Source organism: Micropterus salmoides, unplaced genomic scaffold, assembly GCF_014851395.1.
Source record: "Micropterus salmoides isolate LMB-PRFRI ecotype aquatic unplaced genomic scaffold, ASM1485139v1 Ms_hic_scaffold_20, whole genome shotgun sequence".
Taxonomy (NCBI): Eukaryota; Metazoa; Chordata; class Actinopteri; order Centrarchiformes; family Centrarchidae; genus Micropterus; species Micropterus salmoides.
The window spans coordinates 3,855,122-3,876,528 of NW_024041151.1; the positions used below are offsets into that span (position 1 = coordinate 3,855,122).

The 21,407-nt window shown below is 40.1% G+C and overlaps 1 protein-coding gene across 1 annotated transcript in view; it reads left to right on the forward strand.

The window, feature by feature from the left end:
- Positions 1-621: 621 nt before the first annotated feature.
- slc4a5b (solute carrier family 4 member 5b) overlaps positions 622-21,407 on the forward strand; it is a 39,979-nt gene continuing 19,193 nt past the window's right edge. The window contains exons 1-15 of the mRNA XM_038734656.1: positions 622-685; positions 1,837-2,055; positions 6,723-6,852; positions 7,101-7,261; positions 8,465-8,620; positions 8,805-8,906; positions 11,532-11,587; positions 16,197-16,354; positions 16,446-16,533; positions 16,627-16,781; positions 17,817-17,942; positions 18,024-18,198; positions 19,459-19,592; positions 19,678-19,858; positions 19,975-20,065. Coding sequence (XP_038590584.1) covers positions 622-685; positions 1,837-2,055; positions 6,723-6,852; positions 7,101-7,261; positions 8,465-8,620; positions 8,805-8,906; positions 11,532-11,587; positions 16,197-16,354; positions 16,446-16,533; positions 16,627-16,781; positions 17,817-17,942; positions 18,024-18,198; positions 19,459-19,592; positions 19,678-19,858; positions 19,975-20,065 — 1,996 coding nt within the window. The remainder of the gene's footprint in view (positions 686-1,836; positions 2,056-6,722; positions 6,853-7,100; positions 7,262-8,464; positions 8,621-8,804; positions 8,907-11,531; positions 11,588-16,196; positions 16,355-16,445; positions 16,534-16,626; positions 16,782-17,816; positions 17,943-18,023; positions 18,199-19,458; positions 19,593-19,677; positions 19,859-19,974; positions 20,066-21,407) is intronic.

Genomic DNA, 21,407 nt, shown 5'->3' on the forward strand with positions numbered 1-21,407 from the left:
AACTATGAGATCTCATCTTGGATTTTGCTGTCCTATGGGCTCTGAACCAAGCCATTAATAACAAAGTGAAAGTGGAATCGTTGTATATTTAAGCTCCGTAACCTCATCAACGTTAGAACAACATTCAGCTATGGCATGTCAGTTTGTACTGATTGTGTAATTGTCTTGATATAAACTTATTTTGTTCATGTAATGTTTCAAGATCCTGTGTGGCTCTAGGTTTGTGTGAATATTGTATAGTAACACAATTTATTTTATTTTTAAAGGTTAAATACGAGACTATTTGTACTGGGAGCAGGAAGCCGAGCAGCAGTTTGGTGGGAATTCCATGCTGTTTCCTTCGGTTTCCATAGTTTGAGCTGCAGCTGGTCCTGAAGGGCTGCTGGGGGTTTTCCATTGAGTTTTCCTCTTGTCATCCATTGATCCGTTGAGGTTTCTGTGGCACATGTGTGGCCATGTGGGCCAGCGGTTCACTTGTTACAGTAAGAGTCACTTTAAGGCCAGGAGGATTCCCCGAGCAGAGAAATCTCCACAAACAGAGAAAGCATCCGTATGTGAGGTGCTGTGGGTCATTTCTTTCTTTCCACCACGTAAACCTCCTCTCTGCATTTTGGTTTCAGGATGGATCATCATGACTGGCAGCGAGGGAGAAGTAAGGGCCACCGACACTACGACGATGATGATGGTGAGAAAACAGTTACCCTGCAGGCAAGATTGAGTAAAGTAGGCAACTGCTACCTCCTCCTGTCCACGTTTCAAAAATTTCCATGTCTGCTAAACCCCAAACTGCTCCTGATGGTCAGCCCAGCACCTTGCATGATGGCTCGCTGCCATTGGTGTGTGATAAGAGGCAAAAATTGGAAAGCGCTTTGGACGACAGAACAATATAAATACCTGTTCTCACTACCAACTTGGTCAACTCCCTTGGCTTTGTTTTTAACTTCCTGGGTACCCTTTAGTGTCATTTTTCCACATGTAGGGCTCCATGGTCAAGTTAGCAAATATGCAACATCAGGTTAAACTTTCAAAATAAGACTAGTGGTTAACATTGCACAATGTCCCAGTTTGGTTAGGTTTTGGCACCAAGATCATGATTTGGGTCAAAATAACTACAGTACTTTCATTAGTTAAGTAACAGAATCAATGCTGACTTTTTGTTTCACACGGGAAACAAACACAACGGTCTTCTGGGTGAGAGTCCAGTTCTGACCAACCTGTCCACCTGTCTTTTCTGTTAGTAATGCTAGACCTACTTTTAGCATTCAACTATGATGCTAAAGACTGCCATGTACCAGACGCCGAAGGACGTGGTAAAGCGTAGCTATTTGACGCCTGGGAATGAGAACGGGCTGAAATGCGGCCGTTTGACAGTCGTGTTGGACCAACTGTGTTTCAGAAACACGAGCATGAGTTGTTAAATTAAAATCGACATTTTGGGGAAATCCCCCTCATTCCAATCTTTGTGCTGAGCTAACTTAATCTAAGCTTACTGTACAGACATGAGAGTGGTATTGATCTTCCAATCTAACTCAACCTTTTTAAATTTACTTTGGTTCAGTTCAGTTCACTTCAGTTCATGTAATGTGTGGGGACATGTATTACTCATGTTATGGGGACATAAATCTGTTTATACAGTCCAATTGGGTGGCCAAAACGAGGTTCCCTGTAACATAAATCAATGAAATGTATGGTTTATGGCTAGGTTAAGTCTCCAGGAAATGAATGTAAGTCAATTTAATGTCCTCTGAAGTGATAGAAACATGACAGTCTGTGTGTGTGTACTTGCTTACTAATGAGGACTGTATTGATCCGGCTCTTCTATGTTCTCTCTCTCAGAGGCCCAGCCCGTCTACATCGGCGTTCCAGTTTCTCACAGACGGAAAAGGCGCAGACATCATTCCTATGCCAGTGACGCAGACCGCGACACGCGGCACACACACTATGATCACCACACACACCGTGAACACTCGCACCAGGGATATTACCATGACAGAGAGGAGCACTATGGCGATGACGAGGGCAGCACAGAGCGCCGCGAGCACGCCGACCCCTCAGGTTAGATACGTGCCTGTTTGAGGTAATGTCTACATGCATTGAGACCTGTGTCCACCAAACAAGGTTGGAGAAACACTGACTTTTAATGTGAAACTGCTTTAGTCAGTGTTTCTCCCAGTTTTATTCACCTGGTACATTTGTTTTTTGAAGAGAAGTTGTCTAAGCGGATAATTCTACTCCTGGGAAAAACCTCCAGAACGATAAACACTGAAGAAACCCTAACCAGGAGAAGGTGATCGCAATAAAGGCAATTGTGGTGAAGACATGCTACTTCACTAACTACGTCTTTTGTCTTTCTTTTGATCCCTAGCGGCAGAAAATTAAATGCTGTGTTTTTCTTAACATGTACAGAGATAGCTTTACAAGGAAACCCCTCAGAGCAAATGGAAGAAGCATAAACAAACAAATAAATAAAGTAATAAAGTAAAACTGGCAAGAGTAGGATGGTAAAACCAGAGGAGACAGTATAAAGTAATAAACCAAGTGGGCTGAAGTAAAAAGTCAGAATGGACTTGGATGGCAATAAGAGTCATCCATCCAAACTCTGAACAACTACTGGGCCCTTCCCTTGATACCTTTTAACTTTAAACTCCAAGAGCTTTATTCCAGCCCAGTGTGTAAATTTTGGATGCATGGTCAAGACTCCTTGGAGTCAGTTTGTAACGCACTGGTGGAAGCGTCATTTATGAACACTTAAAGCTGGTGTAGTTGCTCCTGATGGTCAGGGTTGTGAACAAAAAACAAAAATTCTAAAGTGCTTTGGACAAAAGAACTACATAAATGCACGATCTGTTCTAACTCCCAACTTGGTCAACACCCTTGGCGTTGCTCATTAACACCTTGGGTGCCCTTTAGCGTAATTTTTGTGTAGGTGCTCCGCGGTCAAGTTGGCAAGAATAAATATGCAACATCCACATTTTCAAAATAAAACTAGTGGATAATGTTGTGCAACGTCACAATTTGCTTAGTTTTAAGCACCAAGAATTGGTGGTGAAAATAACTACTTTACTTACGTAAGTTAAGTAACATAACTTAGGACGTGGAAAACAAACACCGTTCTTCTGGGTTAAAGTCCAGTTACTGTCCACCGCAAACACCTGCTTACTCAGACTTTTCTGTTATTAATAATAATAATACTTTTAGCGTTCAACTATGATGCTAAAGGCTGCCGTGTGTGTTGGTACCAGACGCCAAAGAGACCGGTGTTTGTTTTCTGTCTGAAACAAAAAGTCAACTTTAAATGTTTTTATGTAGGTTACAGAATTGACGTTACTGTAGTTGTCACCGTGATGTTTTCCAAAACCTCACCAAGTAGTTTTAAATGATCAAAGTTGTTGCCAGTTAATTTCAGTGTCAGTCTGATAATCCTGTCAGCTGTACTGTATAAAATCTTGGGTAAAGCTGTCAGATAAATGTAGAGAAGTAAAAAGTACAATATCTAGAAAGTAGCATGAAAAGAAAATACTCAAGTAAAGTACCTCAAATTTGTACTTATGTACAGTACTTGTAAATGTACTTAGTTGCTGTCCACCACTGCTAGCTGGTGCAAAATATCCGGCACACACAGTAGTGATATTTGACCAGGCTCTATGCTGTTAAGCCAAAGTAGCCTCTGCATTAAACGTGTGTGACGAGGTTGAAGTCGCTAGTGCATGTAAGTGATGAATATTTTGCAGCATGGTCCCTGTTCCCAAGGGACCATGAAGACTGAAGCCCGTAAGCTGATTAGAGCTGAGGAACTCCAAGCTGGTGTGCATGTATGTGTGTTATTTGGGGTGTTTTGTGTTTTTGCCCTTTTCCAGTCCGGATTTATACCAAACGTGTGCAGCAAACACCAAAGCCTGAGGCGGATAGTTAGAGGCACTGATGCAGGACTGTTGGGGCCATCAGAGCAAGAAAGTAGAGGTTATGTTGGTGAGGATGTCCTTGCTTTTGTTGCGTGTCTGAGTATGAGTGCGTGTGCATGGGCTTCTGGGAGGAGAGTACTAGAGGGCCCTGTGGAGTGTGTCAACCCTCTTAAAGCCTCTGGCTCTTTGCTGCTTTGGAGATTTCAGTGGATTTCTGCCACAGCTTAGAGAAGACCTTTTCTGACTGATTGAAGGCGCAGGTCTGACCGCTGACACCGACGACACAACAAACCATACATGGTTTCCTGAATTAACAACAACTGGCTCAGGAATAAAACTCAAAGGAGTCAGCAAAGCGGAGAAACAAGCAGAAAGGACGTATGTGAGAAGGAGTGTGTCACTTCTATCCACTCATGGTGGACACTCAACCTTAACAAGAGGACAGGAAGCTAGACGCCTCCTTTTTCCTTGGCCCAAAGCAGACGGAGGATCTCTCTCCAGATACCTTTGGGTCTAACTTGTCAGAGGATCCAGTGAGTATGCAGGACCCCGGGGCGCCTTTCCCCACGATTATGGCCTCCTGCTGGACCCTACCTGGCTCCCAAACAGGTAAAGATGGCACAAGTGAAAATGGAGAAAGCCTGGAAATGAGCATGATGCATTGTAGTGATGTCGTTGATAAAAAAGAACGGCCACTGACATGCAAATTAGATTTAATTAAACTATCACTCATTTTCAATGTATGCAGTTTATCAAAAAGTAATGAACCTCTTCTGTCTATTACCTATTACTTATTGTGAATAAATAAATATTTCCGATCTTCTGTGCCGGGACATTTTTTATGGCTATGGTTCCCTTGAGACCATTTTAAAATAACTGTGTCACTCTCTAGTGACCATGTGGTTAAGGTCTCTTGATTCATGGTTTAAAAAGCTCACATTGTTAATAAATCAGTTATTTAAAGCAGCATTCATTGATTCTTTTAGCCCCTTGGTGATAGTGGAACAAGCTGACGTCTCACCATTTACATAACAATAAGCTATGCTTTAGCAAACAGTTGTCAATCCACATCCAGCAAAGATGAGGGTTCATTTTTCTATCCAGTCTGCAGCTCTCTCAGCTGTCACACACCGAATCTCTGATTAACCAAAGCATTGATCTCAGAACCTGAAGCATGTTTGCAATATTTTTTAAACAGCCACAAACACACCAACATGACCTGACCCAATGTGCCAGACAGTAGAGACAGCAATGGAAACTGTGTTGGGCTCATTGTGGAACATTGTATTGTATTATAATTATACACCACGCTGTAGTTAACATGGATTACCTAATTGTTCCCTGCATGTGGAATTGTTGATTGAGATTGTGAACATCACTCGTGACACTTGTGGTTTAAACTGGAACCATTCAGCTCTCTGAGTTCATGGGTTTTTCACTTTTTATTAGCTTTTGGATCATAAGGAGGAACAAACAAAGTCAGCGACACACGTTCTCGTGCTGACTGACGCACACACAATCAGTGGTGGGATGCGAGCGAACAGCGCCTCCGGGCTCGGACGTTAATGGGGATCGATCTGCTCAGAGTAAAATTAGAAAAAGGGTCCAGCTGATCAGATATCAGATAGTCATTAGAGGAGCTGACTCTCTTGTTCGCTCGTTAAAGAAGTGTGGTTTAGATCACACTGTTTCTATTGGTGGTCTCAGCCACGTAATGTCGTGGGATTTAATCCGACAAAGGACATCTGTTACATGCAGTTGTGGAAAAAGTACTTAGATCTTGTACTTGAGTAAAAAATACTTATTCGTGAAAGTCCTGCATTTAAATAAAACTTAAGTAAAAATGTATTTGCATCAGAAGGACTCATCATGCAGAAGGACTCGTTTGGTTGTGGTGCTCGAGTATGTGGGGGATGTTGATCCGCATAGACTTGTTGGTTATTTTGCCCTCTAGACCAGAGTGTTGTTGACATTATGTTCCTGACCAACCTATTCTCACATATGGACGCTTGGTCACACACTCTTTTACCCTTTTTCTTAAAAGTAAGCCTGGTTATAAATAACAGAAAAGTCCAAGTAAGGAGGTGGTTTAGGGTGGATGAATAGACACACAGGAGACTGGCGTTCATTTCCTGTGTGAAACAAAAAGTCAACATTGATTGTTTTTAATGATCTTACATAACTAATGTAGTTATTTTAACCCAAACCATTAACTTTTTCTAAACCGAACCAAATTGCGATCTTTCACAACGTTGACCACTAGTTTTATCTTAAATATCTAACCTAACATTGCATTTTTATTATTGTGTAATACATGTGCAAAAACCATAGACTGTATAAAAAAAACACACTACAGGGTACCCAGGGCGCTAAACAGCGACACCAAGGGTTCTTGACCAAGCGTCCATATGTGATGAGTTGGGAGTAAGAATGTGTGCCCCTAACTCCCAGAACAGCAGCCTTGTTGTAGCTAGATTGTGAATCAGAGGAAATAAATATTGTACGATAAAGAGATTTTAGAAAAGATGAAGATTCTACAAAACCACTAACAAATTGGTATACCGGGTAAATTAACCTGTTTTTATATTTTAAAAGCCTCGTTTTGTTTGAAATTTTATTTAAATGTATTTTTTTATTTTTCCCTATGTTGCTTTTCTGTTTTATTTAAAGCACTTTTAATTGCCTTGTTGTTGAAATGTGCTACACAAATAAACTTGCCTTTTATCTTTCTGCTTTTCAGGTTGTTTTATGTAAGTTTCCTCTGTCTGTGAATTTAATGGAAATCTGACTCTGTCTCTTGTTTGGCCTACATTTATGCAGTGTCCCCTGCAGCAGAGCGGCTGCGCCACTTACTGGCGGAGGATGACACCACCCCAACACCCACAATATTCACTGAGATGGACACACTACAGCAAGAGGGGGGCGAGTTAGAGTGGAAAGAGTCTGCAAGGTACACACACGGAAATACACACAAACATACCGGTGTCAGAGTGTCAGAGCTTTCATTATTTTAGGATTTGGGGTCACTTTTGATGGATTTAGAGGTTGAGGGTTAGATATGAGACATCATGGGTGCTGGGTGACGGGGCTTTAACACATAACAGCATCCTGCTGGCTGGACAAATCAATCATTCATTCAAATTACACCTCTTAATTTACTGAATTCCAGAGCCAACCCACTTTTTCCCCTCTCTGTAGGTGGGTGAAGTTTGAGGAGAAGGTGGAGGAGGGAGGAGAAAGATGGAGCAAGCCTCATGTCTCCACACTGACCCTCCACAGCCTGTTTGAGCTCAGGACCTGTCTGCAGACAGGAAGCATCCTGCTGGACCTGGAGGGCTACTCGCTGCCACAGATCGTGGGTGAGTCCAACAGCAGTTTCTCCCCTGTTGTTTCTAGACTTCAGAACTATAACGTTCGGTTCTTTTCTAGTGTGAAAGCATTTTTTGGATGGTTTGGACTTTCAGACAATTTACAGGAAGTTCCGGTGGTTCATGAGTAAACTGGAAATAACTGAGAGAAGATGACGTAGCAATAGAAAATTAAGAATTATTTTTCTATGCACAGAGAAATGCATTAAAATAAGGATACAATTATACATTTGCTGCGACAGCTCATCTTTTGAAACTGCCGCTATAGAAGAAAATTGACACTTCTTTGGTCTATCCCCAAACGGAGGTGCAGAAATTTCTTTTCCTGCCAGCGACGATGTTCACATGAGGATGTTCATTAGGCGAATTTGAACCAGCCTCGAGTTGAGTTTGTGCTGCAGTTAGTAATGCCATAATAATAACAATATAGTGGCATGGATATGCATCTGTTCATTCATTCATGTCAAGGCCAAAGAGTATTGTCAAAGCTAGCCGCTGAATTGGCAACATGACGATGTCCAACTCACGTCCGTTTACAAACCAATCATTGTCAAGGTTAAGGAGATGCAGCCCACATAGATGATGAAGACAGGACGCAATGTCATGTAAAGTTCTTCAGTATGCTCACAGAATTGCAATTTGAAACCAAACCAAAACTATTTTATCAAAAATATGACCTTTGGTGCAGACCTTGGTGCAGACTTTCAGGTGTAAAGGCCCTTAGATTGAAGTCCAATGGTCCAGACAGCAGTACGTTCCATTCCTTTCATACTCCATGTGGTAGGCACATGTAGCGTTTCAAAAAGAGGGTTTATTTAACAAACTCTGCCTGTGTCTGTCTCCTGTTTGCTGCTGAGCAGGTCATATACCATGGCTTTATCAAAGCTTTTTCTGTTGGAAATGTTGTTGGGAAAAGCAGATTTTGCAAGACGCAAAACCAAAACAATAAGCGAAAACAGGCTAAGAAACTGGATTTTATACATTTGTGTTCAAGGTTCTTCCTGTATCCGGATCACAACCATCTGCAATTAATTTTAGAGTTTTGGAGCTCAAGCTGAGCCTCTTGTCTTTTTTGAATTACATTGCGGGATAATTAACTTGACATGTGCAAAAATGATGTTTAGTTACCTTAGAAGTGGTTTAGTCCATGCAAAATTACCTTTATTTCAACTGGGCTGTAAACTTTGACTCCAGATGAGATTGTGGATCGGCAGATAGCTGATGGTCTCATTCCTCCGGATCTGAAGGAGAAGATCAGCTTTGTGTTGCTCAGGAAACACCGTCACCAGACCAAGAAACCAATCCACCGCTCGCTGGCAGATATAGGAAAGTCCTCCAACACTGCTTCCAGTAAGTTTGTGCGCCACTTGTATGCATTTTCAACTACCAATCAGCAATCACAGTAAAGTGATCTAACCTTCTAATTAATGACTAATGCTGCCTTTGTTTTCTGCCACGTTGATCACCGCCTTACCTTGTAAAATCACCTCTTCGGTGCTCATCGTTTTCACATCTGCTGCTGCTGCTCTGTCAGACCGTAGTCCTCAGGTTAATCATAGTACTAGTTCAGCTTCTGGCATCCACCGCTCCACAGAAGACCTACGCTCTCGGCAGTCAAGCAGCCTCAGCCACCTGCGTGAGTCTAAACACACCACACACACACATGAATGCACCATGGGTTTGGTTACGTTTAAGATATTATATAAACAAAAGATATAATAAGATTAGAAATAGCCTACCATACATTGTTAAAGGTTAAAACATGGTTCCTGACATTATTGACCCGTGACTTATCACGTTTCACAGTTCCACCCTTATTTAAGGTGGTTTCCTTTAAATAACTGTTCAGCACACAAAGAGGTAAAATTATCTAGCAAATATGAAAACAGACCAAAACTCTATATAAAGTACTTAGTAACTAGCTAACTGTATATAAAGTAGTTAAACTAGCTACGAATTGAATCTAGCTAACTGTATATAAAGTAGTTCAAACTAGCTAACTGTATAAAGTAGTTTCAACTACCTAACTGTATAAAGTAGTTTACAGTATATAAAGTAAACTAGCTAACTGTATAAAGTAGTTTACAGTATATAAAGTAAAGTAAACTAGCTAACTGTATATAAAGTAGTTTCAACTAGCTAACTGTATAAAGTAGTTTACAGTATATAAAGTAAACTAGCTAACTGTATAAAGTAGTTTACAGTATATAAAGTAGTTAAACTAGCTAGGAATTGAATCTAGCTAACCGTATATAAAGTAGTTCAAACTAGTTAATAGAATATAAAGTACATCAAACTAGCTATCTGTATATAAAGTAGATCAAACTAGCTATCTGTATATAAAGTAGTTCAAACTAGCTAACTGTATATAAAGTAGATCAAACTAGCTGAATGTATATAAAGTAGGTTAACAAGCGGACTGTATATAAAGTAGTTAAAACTAGCTAACTGTATATAAACTAGTTAACAGTATAAAGTAAATCAAACTAGCTAACCATATATAAAGCAGTTCAAACTAGCTAACTGTATATGAACTAGTTCAAACTAGCAAATGAACTAGTTCAAACTAGTTAACAATATAAAGTAAATCATACTAGCTAACCATATAGAAAGCAGTTTAAACTAGCTAACTGTAACTTATATAAAGTAATTTAAACTAGCTAATTGTATATAAAGTAGGTTAACTAGCGGACTGTATATAAAGTAGTTCAAACTAGCAAACTGTAACTATATAAACTTATATAACAGTATATAAAGTAGATCAAACTAGATAACTGTATATAAAGTAGTTCAACTACACTTTTCAGATATACGTCATTTTAAAATATAACGTTACAGACAGAAATCATTTGTTGTTGTCATCAACAACTCACATGTGTTTTCTATCAATCCCAGGTGTTATCTTGTTAAAATGTGGAATGACTACAGTATAATTTCACTTTGAAGGAAAGGTGCGCATTGTTTCATTTGTCCCTACTGTGCGGGACGGATGAAACACAGGGGTGGGACTGAAGAAACACAACGATATACATAAAATAGTTTGTTATTGTTATTTTTATTTAGAAAGCTTGACACTGCCCTTCTTAATACGTAATTGAAAACTCATTATGTCCTTTTTTTAAATAAAAAATAGAAATATAAAAAGTAAATATAACTTAGCTAGCTAACTAGAAAATCTAACAGCTAATGCACATTTGGATTAGATATTGGCAGCCTGTTTTCCTGGTCTACTGTGAAGACCCTGTTATTTGGCTGGTGAGCATCCTGGTGGTCCAGCCTGCAACGTAGTGGACTCTGACCCCCTCCCGCCGTATTTAAATAAGGTAGAATGGCTGTTGGGACGATTGAAACACCTCTTTCAATCGTCCCAACAGTGACTCTTGGCGTTTAAACTTCACTAGCTTCTAAACTGTAAAACTTTGACATTTAAAACTTCATGTGTTAAAGTACTTTTATGTGATCATGACCATGGCACATGGAACAATAAACACAACTCATCATTCAAAAAAAAGATCGCTTGAGTGAATTTACTTTCCGTGATTGACACAAAAGTAGACGTATCCACCTGATTTTTCTCAGTTCTGTTACTGTGGACTGTATGTGCTGAGGTAGTTTGGCGTATCAGACTTGTATGGGCTTAGAGAAAATCGCTGTGTTTCATTGGTCCCGCGTTTCATTCGCCCCGGCTCTCCACTACTTCTTCCACCAAGATACACACTCAATATTTGCAGCTATTTAACAAATTTCTCTAAGACAAAACTCTCTCTTTCTAAACTTCTCGGGTATTTCTATATTTTTTTTCAACACTGATCCCAGCTAACCCCCCTCACTGCATGATGTGTGTATAGACTTGTCACGAATACATAATATGTGTTTACTTTAGAGATTTTGGTCCTATTGTGTGCGCCTTTGCTAATTCATGTTGTGAATCTATCTGGGTGAAGAGGATTATGAAAGGATTTATTTTCTCTCTCTGTGCTATGTTCTTGTTCTCTTTTGTTCGATTTGTATTTGTGGTATTTGTTCCCAAATATGCTTTGAGTTAAAATGAGTCATTAAAATATAATCCTCCACAGAAACAAGTGGTCATGGTGACGTTCTAGCACACACTGTGGACTGCTCTCTCTGTTGCATCTCAGCTGAATAAAAGTCCACTGAGACACAACTCAAAACGCATAGAAACCCCTGTTTCTTTCTTTTTATACAACATAACATGGCACACTGTGTGTTTTAAATATTAAAGTGAGTGGTTCATTTACAGATGCTGCCCAGAGCCGAAGCATGAATGACATTTCAGACACACCGAGCACAGACCAGGTAACTTTTATGTTCATGCTTCATGTGTGTTTGTAACTGTGGATTTGTGTGCACTAAGGCTGGAAATATTCTACATTTATATTTTATATTCTTATTTTCAACAACTGTGTCTCTCAGCTCCAAGCCCTTTGGTTCCTACTTGAAAATGTAAATGTTTTTAAAAAACAAAAAAACTCACAAATATAAAGTTTCATGTTTAAAAAGGCTCAGTAATTTCCTCAAACAGCTGTTCACTGTAGTTTCTATCAAAAATTACTCAAATCGGATAAAGTAGTAGGCGGCTGCGACCCAAGAACTAGAGCAGGTCATCCACTAATCACTGTGTTGGCAGTTCATGTGTCCTTGGGCGAGGTCATTCCTCTTACATGGTCGCTTGCTGGTGAATGAGAGGCTAATTGTAGCGCTTTGGATAAAAGCATCCTTCTACCATTTAGTGCATTTGTTGGGGACTATTTTCAGCGGCGGATGAATCCACATGTGGCGCTCTAGTGAGTATTTGTGACAGCAGGACGGTGCATGTAGGACTCAGTGAGAATAAACTACAGTGTTTGTGTTCATGGTGATGTACAAACATGTGACCCAGTGCAGCAGTGAGGCTCACTGATGGGTTTTAATAGTTTCTGGACAACAATGGAGCTCTACGGCTCAGAGGAAGAAGAGATATCACACACAGGACTTGTTAAGAGATACGTTCACTGCTGGTTTAGTTTAGTTTTTTATGTAATTTATTCACAGTAAGAATAAAATGCACCTTTAAAGCATTCATTATGTCAAATGATGAAATCAGTTTATGGTTCATGAGAAATTAAGTTAATTTGTAGAAACACTTATACAACTTATGTATACATATTATACAAAAGCAACACCACTATTTTGTCATGGAAATATGTTACCTTTACAGATAAAGGGTCAGTTCACCCACATCTCATACTGTAGACATATTTTTCTACTTAATCCCTAGTGGTATGTAGTTTTGCAAATAGTTGTGAACTGCCCTTTAGAGGCCCTCAAACTGCGGGTGGTGGGGCCCTCAATATAGCAGTTCCTGCCAAAGTTAGAAAGGTTTTGAGAGATTTCTGTTTTTGACACAAACTTCCATTCACCAATCAGGATTTAGCAACAGCTGTGGAGTTGTTTGCTCATGTTTGGAAACCGAAACCGTCCAGTTTGAAGTTTTCATTTCTTAATTTTTAATACCTATAATGTTGTCAAAGAAAGTACAGTTTTTTAAAAGAATTTCAACAGAAAACAGAAAGAAATCAACATATTTTAAGTGTAGTATTGCACTTTTTAATAAACTAGTTTGGGTTAAGCTCCAAAAACACTGGGTCCTACATTTCCCAGGCAAGTTAACAGCATCTCTTCATTAAACCAATTAAATGCCCCACATCTCTCAGACTCCACATCCCCAGTTTGTATCATCAACCAACCTGATAACATCACTATGACCTCATCAGGGTTATTTTTCTCAGACTTGACAAAGCTGCTCCATACATACAAGAAGTACGCGTTATGACAAGTAAACTGATGTGTAAAATAAAATATCTGCGGCTTGTACACAGTCAGTGCCTGCACGTACTGTAGAAACACAGTCACTGTCTGAGCTGTTATTGATTTGTAATCAGCTATTCTCCTGTTGCCTGTGGGAAAATAACGATGGATTATTTCGGTTCTGCTCACAGTTAACAGATGGCATATGTGACACATTCCCTCTCCATTTCTCAGGTTGTGTTTGTGTTTTGTGAAAGTTGAGCCTTGTTTTATGAGAAGGTGTACAGAGTCGTCAGAACTACTAAACCCCTCTAATCCACACAGTCTGCTAGCTGAGCTGCGACTTTGTGTTTGTGCATGTACCTGCATGGGTATTTGTACTTATGATTGTGCATTTGTGTGCAGAATTTTAAGCTTCTGTTGTTTCCCTGAGCTTAATTGTTTGAACCGCTCCCACCAAAAAAGTACGACAATAAAGTTACGGTTTCAGTCACTTGCTTTTTCTTGTGATTTGTATGTGAGGTTCTGTTTTGCTGTATACTGTATTAATTGTTAACCAGCAGCAGTAATTTGTGTGTGTTTATGTTTGTAAATCGGATAAATATCTTTACAAGAACTTCAAAGGGAGCAGGAAAAGACGTTGTGCATGTGACCCCTGAGTCTGCTTTAATCATTTGTTCACAGAAGCTGGCATGGCACCTCCAGCTTTCTTTGATCCGACGGTTCTGACCCATATGCGCACTCACACACACTCATCATAACATGTAATGCCTACTGCCAGAGTATAAAACTACTAAACTTACGACAGTATAGCTGCAGGTGGAAACTAAAACTTAGAGCGAGGGAGTACTCTTAAATTAGTTGATGTTAAGAGAGATTGAAATGTCTTGTTTACGGTTGCGTAGGACCAAGAGAGTGAAAGAGGACCGGTTGGTGAATTGACTCTGAAAGCGGCATTAACAGATTATGAAGAGATTTTAATTTAAGCACCCACCACTCCACTGCCACGTGCTTCCTTAGTGAGGAGGAGGAGGAGGAGGAGGAGGAGAGTTACAACACAGTGTTGTGGGATTTTATACTGTATGTAATTCCAAAATTTCAATTGGATGTGTTTGTGCCCCTGATACTGTGGGAAACAAAGCGGTGGAGGAAGGTTCCAGGGCCTTTATCCTTTAAAATACTAACGGGGTGGCGGTGGAGCAGTGGATAAGACCGGGGTACGATTCCCACTGCCACACATCACCAGTGTGTCCCTGAGTGAGACACTTAACTCGTAGTGGCTCAAGAGGTGTGCGACCTCTGATCATTTGTAAGTCACTTTGGATAAAAGCGTCAGCTAATTAAAAGTAATACCACACTGTAAAAAGACTTCGCTACAAGATCTGCAAGTATGATCAGCTAAATGGCCCATTTCAGACATACAGTACAGTATGTTATATTACTGGATTACAATTATTGATTGATTGATTGATTGATTTCTTTATTTTGAACGTTTAAAAGAGAAACAAACAAAAACGTTTTCAGAGACCCTTTTCTCTATACAGATTGTTTCTGGCCCCCAAACCTCTGCACAGTAATTTAAATACTGTAACACCAGTGAGCAAAAGAAAATGTGGAGTGATAGTGTTATGTGTGGGATTCCCACAGATCTTGTCGTCTATAATCACTCCAAGGGATTTATTTTAGTATACTCTTATTATGTTGACACCTTCTAACTGCATCTAAGCTTGATTGATTGTTTTACAATTGCCAAATATCATGGATTTATTTTGGCTCAAATTAATTATTACTTGATAACTTATTCATTACTTTAAGGTTGAAACTGGTAAATGTGGAACTCACTACTACTATATGTGTACTTCATCTGCTGGTAGCTTGTTAATTTCCCCCGTAGGGGTCAATAAAGTTTTATCTTAATCTTTAACATTAAATTATAATGTATTTTATTATATGTTGTTTTATTAATCTGAATCTGTAAAGTAACTATTAAGTTAAGCAAATAGTTGTCTTATTCTTCTATTATGCTTATATAACTTGCATTTGTTTATTCCATATTTATATATTCCTACATTTATTTATGTCAACTGTATGTTTGTCTGCGTGTAGCACCTTATCATCAAAGCGAATTCCTCATATGTGTAAAACACTACTTGGCAATAAAGCTCCTTCTGATTCTGATTCTGAAATTATAGTTATTAGAAGAAGACTAGAAGTATAAAATAGAAAATTGAAAGTACAAGTACCTCAAAATTGTAAGGACAGTACTTTCCACCACAACAAGAATGAGCAGAGAAATGGCGACTTAATGAGCTTTCAGACTAAAAACATGACTGTATTAAAAGAACACAAGTAGCTGCTTTGGAAGGCTATGTTGTTTCAGGTACCGGTGAGACAAAGAAATACGATCCAGGAAGTCCAGTTTTAGTAACAGAGCCACGAATTTGAAGGCAAATCAGATGTAAAAACACTGCACAATATTATATTACAACGAAGGGTTTTACTTATTATTTTTCTTGAAAAATTTACAGCAGCAAGCATTTAATAATTTAAATTGCAAAAAATATAGCGTTACAAATAATCCACCAGGAATGTGCTCTTGCACTATTTGATTGGCCAATGGATCAACTTGCCGGATGACGATGCATTGTGTTAAACTACTGAGCATCGCCGGACCATTTCGTCACCTGCTGTTTGTCTGACTGAGGCTTTAACTTTAGCACCATGAGCAAAAGTAGGAGATACAGTATGATATGCAGTAAAAAGACTAGGCCATGCTGTGGGAACATGAACATGGCAATCCATCCAATAACTACTGAATCAACAACATGTGCCTCGCCAAAGTAAACTGGATTCATCCTCCGGGAACCATGAATGGTGGTACCAAATGTTGTGCCAGTCCATTTAGCAGATTTTGAGATATTTCACTGGATAAATGAAAAGGTTAAATGCAAGTGGATCTAGATGAAAAGTCAGGATTCATCCTCTGGGGACCTTGAATATTTGTACCTGATTTCATGCCAGTTGATCATGGCACACATAAGCAGCTAGGAAATGTCCGCTGCTGTGCAACATGTGATTTTACCTGCTGCCTCCTTCTGTTTCCCCTCTCGTCCGCCAGCTGAAGAACAAGTTCATGAAAAAGATTCCTCGTGATGCCGAAGCCTCCAATGTCCTGATCGGTGAGGTGGATTTTCTGGACAAACCCTTCGTCTCTTTTGTACGTTTGGCTCAGGCCACGACTCTGGGAGGCCTCACCGAGGTCCCTGTGCCAACAAGGTGGGGGTGTCTCTCATGTCTCCCTGTGAATCTCTCTCTGGAGTGTGGGGGTTCTTGCATTAATAAGCCTCTGGACCTTCTGTTCTGACAGGTTTCTCTTCATCTTGCTGGGTCCTCCGGGCAAAAGCAAGTCCTACAATGAGATTGGCAGAGCTATCGCTACGCTCATGGTGGATGATGTAAGTGACTGCCACTGTCCCACACCGATAGGCCACACTCATTAACGCATTCAATGGATTACTTTGATTTGTATTTCTATGCCTTCCTGTCAGCTGTTCAGTGATGTTGCCTATAAAGCAAGGGACCGTGAAGACCTGATCGCAGGTGTCGATGAGTTTCTGGATGAGGTGATTGTCCTCCCACCAGGGGAATGGGACCCAAAGATACGTATCGAACCTCCCAAGAAGGTTCCATCAGCAGAAATGAGGCATGTACTTAATCACATTTAAACATGTAATAACTGAATTTGTTCGCCACTTGTTTGCAGTGGAAACAAGCAGTTACAGAGACTTTTAAACTTCTGTTGTTTCCCTGAGCTAAGCTGTTTGAACAGCTCCCCCAAAAAGTACGAAAATGATTTTACAGTTTCAGTCCCTTGCTTTTTCTTTTCTCCTCTCCTCCCATTGTTTTAATGGGTGGTGATGGTTCAGTGGATAAAACACATGCCTTTGGTGTGAGAGAGCCGGGTTCAAATCCACTTAAGCAAGACACTTAACCCCTAGTTGCTCCAGAGGCGTGCGACCTCTGACATATATAGCAATTGTAAGTCGCTATGGATGGAAATTAAATAGGGTGCTCTCTATGTCCATAAGCACGTGGCACAATACTCATTTTCCGTTTGAAAAGACAGTTGCAGATCAAATATGAGGATCAAATATGGAAGACAAGAGTCTGCTTGCACAAAAAAACTGCATCGTGTTGGGTGGATGGAAAACATGGAAAAAGAGTGTTGAATAAAGATGGTTAAGTTGATTTCAGCTCTTAGTGTTTGTATGTGGGTGTTTTTATGGGAATATGGATATTTCAGATCAATTTGAGAAACGCCTGTGATCATGTTTCACATTTTATCGTATGTCGTACACAGGTAATGGTCTTGACCAGGGTCTCGTCCTCATTTGGTCTTGGTGTTAACTTGGTCTCAACCCCTCAAATTCTTGGTCTTGTCTTGGTCTTGATACATCCTGGCTTGTCTGGAATTGTTCTTTGTTTGGGTGGTCTTGACTAGAGAACGCTGAGAGAACAGTTTAACAGTGAGCTGAAAGGCACTTATAAAGCTCCAGAAAGTCAAGAGGAACTGCAGATTCAACTGATAATTCTCTGTAGGTTCATGATTCTGAGCTTTCACATCATTACATTGTCTTCCCATTCATGTCCACACGTCTCCAGACTACTTCTTGACAAGTACCTCAAGTAAGTCCTGTCCAACCCCTGACGGCTTGTTCTGTCTCCATGTGTGCCACAGAAAGTCAGTGCTGAACCTGAACGAGCTGGGTCAAATGAACGGCTCGGCCGGCGGGGCGGCTGGAGGAGAAGACGATGAGCTTCCAGCGCCACATGAGCTTGGAGAGGAGCTGAAATTCACTGGGAGGTATGAGAGGACCGGAGATCTGCGTTGCAGTTGCATCCTGGTTCTGTCATCTTAACAATGTGCTCATCTTTGTTTTAACAGGTTTGGAGGTGGATTGTGGCTGGACATCAAACGGAAGATCCCTTGGTATTGTAGTGATATCTACGATGGCTTCCATATCCAGTCTCTCTCTGCTGTGGTCTTCATCTACCTGGGCTGCATCACCAATGCCATCACCTTTGGCGGACTGCTAGGGGACGCTACCGACAATTACCAGGTCTTCATAAAGACTACAACTAGGGGTGTCACGAATTTGAAAATGAGCTTTCGATTTCGACCTTCTCTCCTGCATACTTGTGTGTATCCGAAGGAAAAAACAAATTTCAAAGACGAGGCTGCGTAGCTTATCGGCAACTTGTGCCGGAGTCGAAAATGTATCTGCAGGATAAGAACACAGGAGGACGCAGTAGTAACGTTGCATGAACAAAGACTTTTTTTCTCTTCTGTATGCATTTTTCTGTGACTGTGGAAAACATGATGGCATTGGGAGAAACCACTTCTGTTACATCCCTCAGCAAGGCTAAAATAATCAAAGAGTCAAGGTGTTGCAAATAAAATATTAAGTTTATTAAACAAACTATGAAAAAAAATTGGATTAAAAATCCAAGCCAAATCAACCCCAAATACTCAAAACAAAGTCTGATGGGCTGCAAAAGAAAGGGAAGCCCTCCAGACCAGCCCACAAAGGGCCATAGGGTCTGGAGTCTCCCCCACCCCTAAACCTAAACCTAACCAAACAGACATTAAGCCACGAAAACAAGACTTCCAGAGTCATCAGAACAGTCAAATAACAAGAATCTACAAAAACACAGATCACAAACAAACTGCTGCGGCCGCAGCAGAAAGGCGTAGAAGAGTCCGAAACAAGGATCTCACCCCCACTTTATTGGCTCTTCCGTCAGTCAGACCAGACGTGATCCACCTGAGGGAAGAACAGAAGACATCATGACACTAAACAAGCCCGCTCCATCACATACTACAGTTCAGATAACCCACAAGGCCATGCTTCCTAAAACGGAGCTGGTGGCTTTGTACGTGTGGTTGTAAAGAACCCTTCTGCCCTCTGGTGACTCTTCTTATTGTTTTTATGTTTAACAGTTTTTCGACTGGTGAAATAAGTTATTGTTATTACTTTTTAAATTAATTATTTATATTTGACCATATGGCCTTTTCGTGGTACACACAAAAAGTAGGGCTATATGATTGTATCACACTTTCTTTTCAAAGAAGACCATTGTCAGGGCATAAAACAAGTGATATGTTGATCTTTGCCAATCAAGACTGGATAGTCTAACGATGCTAAAACCTGGAAACCACACTATTTTATTTGCTCTGGGAGATGCTGAAGAAAATGTTTAAATCAAAACTCCAATCGTTGATTTGGAGAATCGTGACACCCCTAACTACATAATGCACAAACCTAGAATATGTACACAGTTGACCTCACGTCTCTGTCTGTTCCTGATCTTTTCCAAAGGGCGTGATGGAGAGTTTCCTTGGCACTGCTTTAGCAGGGACAGTCTTTTGTCTGTTTGGTGGGCAACCTCTCATCATCCTCAGTTCAACTGGACCCATTCTCATCTTTGAGAAACTGCTTTATGAATTCAGCAAGTAAGACGCGCACAAGAGAAAGCACCCAAATGTGAACTGCACAAATAACCAGATAGGTGATGTAAGCACTTGTCTCTCTTCACAGGAGCAATGATATAGACTACATGGAGCTGCGTCTGTGGATTGGCCTTCACTCTTGTCTGCAGTGTTTGCTGCTGGTGCTCTCAGACGCCAGCTACATTATCAAGTACATGACCCGCTTCACAGAGGAGGGTTTCTCCAGCCTCATCTCCTTCATATTCATCTCTGACGCCATTAAGAAGATGGTAGATAACATGTTGTCACGTGGAACGGACGAACACTTTCACACAGACACAAGCTCAAGATCTACAAATTAACTGCACAACACTTAACACAAGATAAAACTGGCTGTATTTCACAGGTTGGAGCTTGGAAGTATTACCCAATCAACCGTGGCTTCAAACCTGACTACATCACTGCCTATAAGTGCGAATGCATCGCACCAGACCAGGGTGAGCCGTCAAACTCTTGTTTTGTTGTTTTACATGTTCTGGAATAACTTTATTTAGAGATGGAGCTTGTTAGAGACATTTCCCACCATACTACTAGGAATAGTTAAAAAGTTTGCTTTGTGTGAGAGTGAGATGAGAAGATGGATATCAACCTCAAGTCTGTGCACTAAGGAGCTGGAGTCAGGACGTGATTAGCCTAGCTTAGCATAAAGACTGCTAGCCTGGCTTTGTAAAGTACAGAAGTACACCTCTAAAGCTCACTAATTAAAACATGGTTTCTCGTTTGTTTGAGTCGTACCCCACCTGAAACTTAAAAATGACAGTTTGTGGTTTACAAACAAAATCATGTTACATGATTGGCGAACAACAGCCAGTTTGTTCTGCTGTGAAGTTCTAGTTACAAAACAGCTACAAAACCACAAATTTTAGTTTTATATTCCTGTTTATGGAAACATTTAAATAATATTCTTGTTAATTAGTGAGCTTAAGAGGTGCTTTGATCCTAAGAATAAATGTTTTGTGTATTTTTGAATTTTGAACCCTGCTTCCAATCTGTAGGCTAAGCTAGGCTAACCAATTTGTGACTCCAGGATTGGTTTTAATTTTCTCATTTCGAATAAGTGTCTCACAAAATGTCAACCTGTTCTATTAATGACGTGACGTAATTTGACATGAACAGCTACAGGATTTGTCAGTTTGATTAGATGCAAAAATGTTTGTTCTTTACTCTGTGATGATTTGTGTATCTTGTCTGTTTCTGCCTCATTTTTGGGATGCTGTCTGATGAAGTGAGTACGCACATGTCAACTCTGGTAGAGCATGTTTGAACAATGTTTAAGTGACTTAATTAGAAGAATACTCCACCAAAGATGTGCTTTTAGCAAACACTCACTGCCTGTCTGAAAATCTGTAGGGCACTGAAAATGTCAAAAAGGTTTCAATGATCTTAAGTATTCCTTTAGAACATTAAATATCCTAACTAAGCAACAGTTAAATTTAAAGGTCAGCATCCTTAGTGAGTGTTATTAACAGGTTAAAAGACAGACCACACTAAGAGCGATAACTATAACAATAACTATAAATAAATAATATTTAAAATTGTTCTAACTCAAATATAATGTAAATTAACAATAGAAACACTGACAGAAAATCAAAATAATTTTACCTTAGACATACCCCCCACAGTCTTTGGCGTTGGGGTCTCATAGGGTCATTACTGATGTCCTCTTTGAAGATTACCAGAATGCCATGTGTAAGAATAAAATGTGTCTTCAACGACGACATCTCTCGTAACAGAGTGTTGGATTCTCCTACCTCTTCTTGTCTTTGAAGAATTTCACAA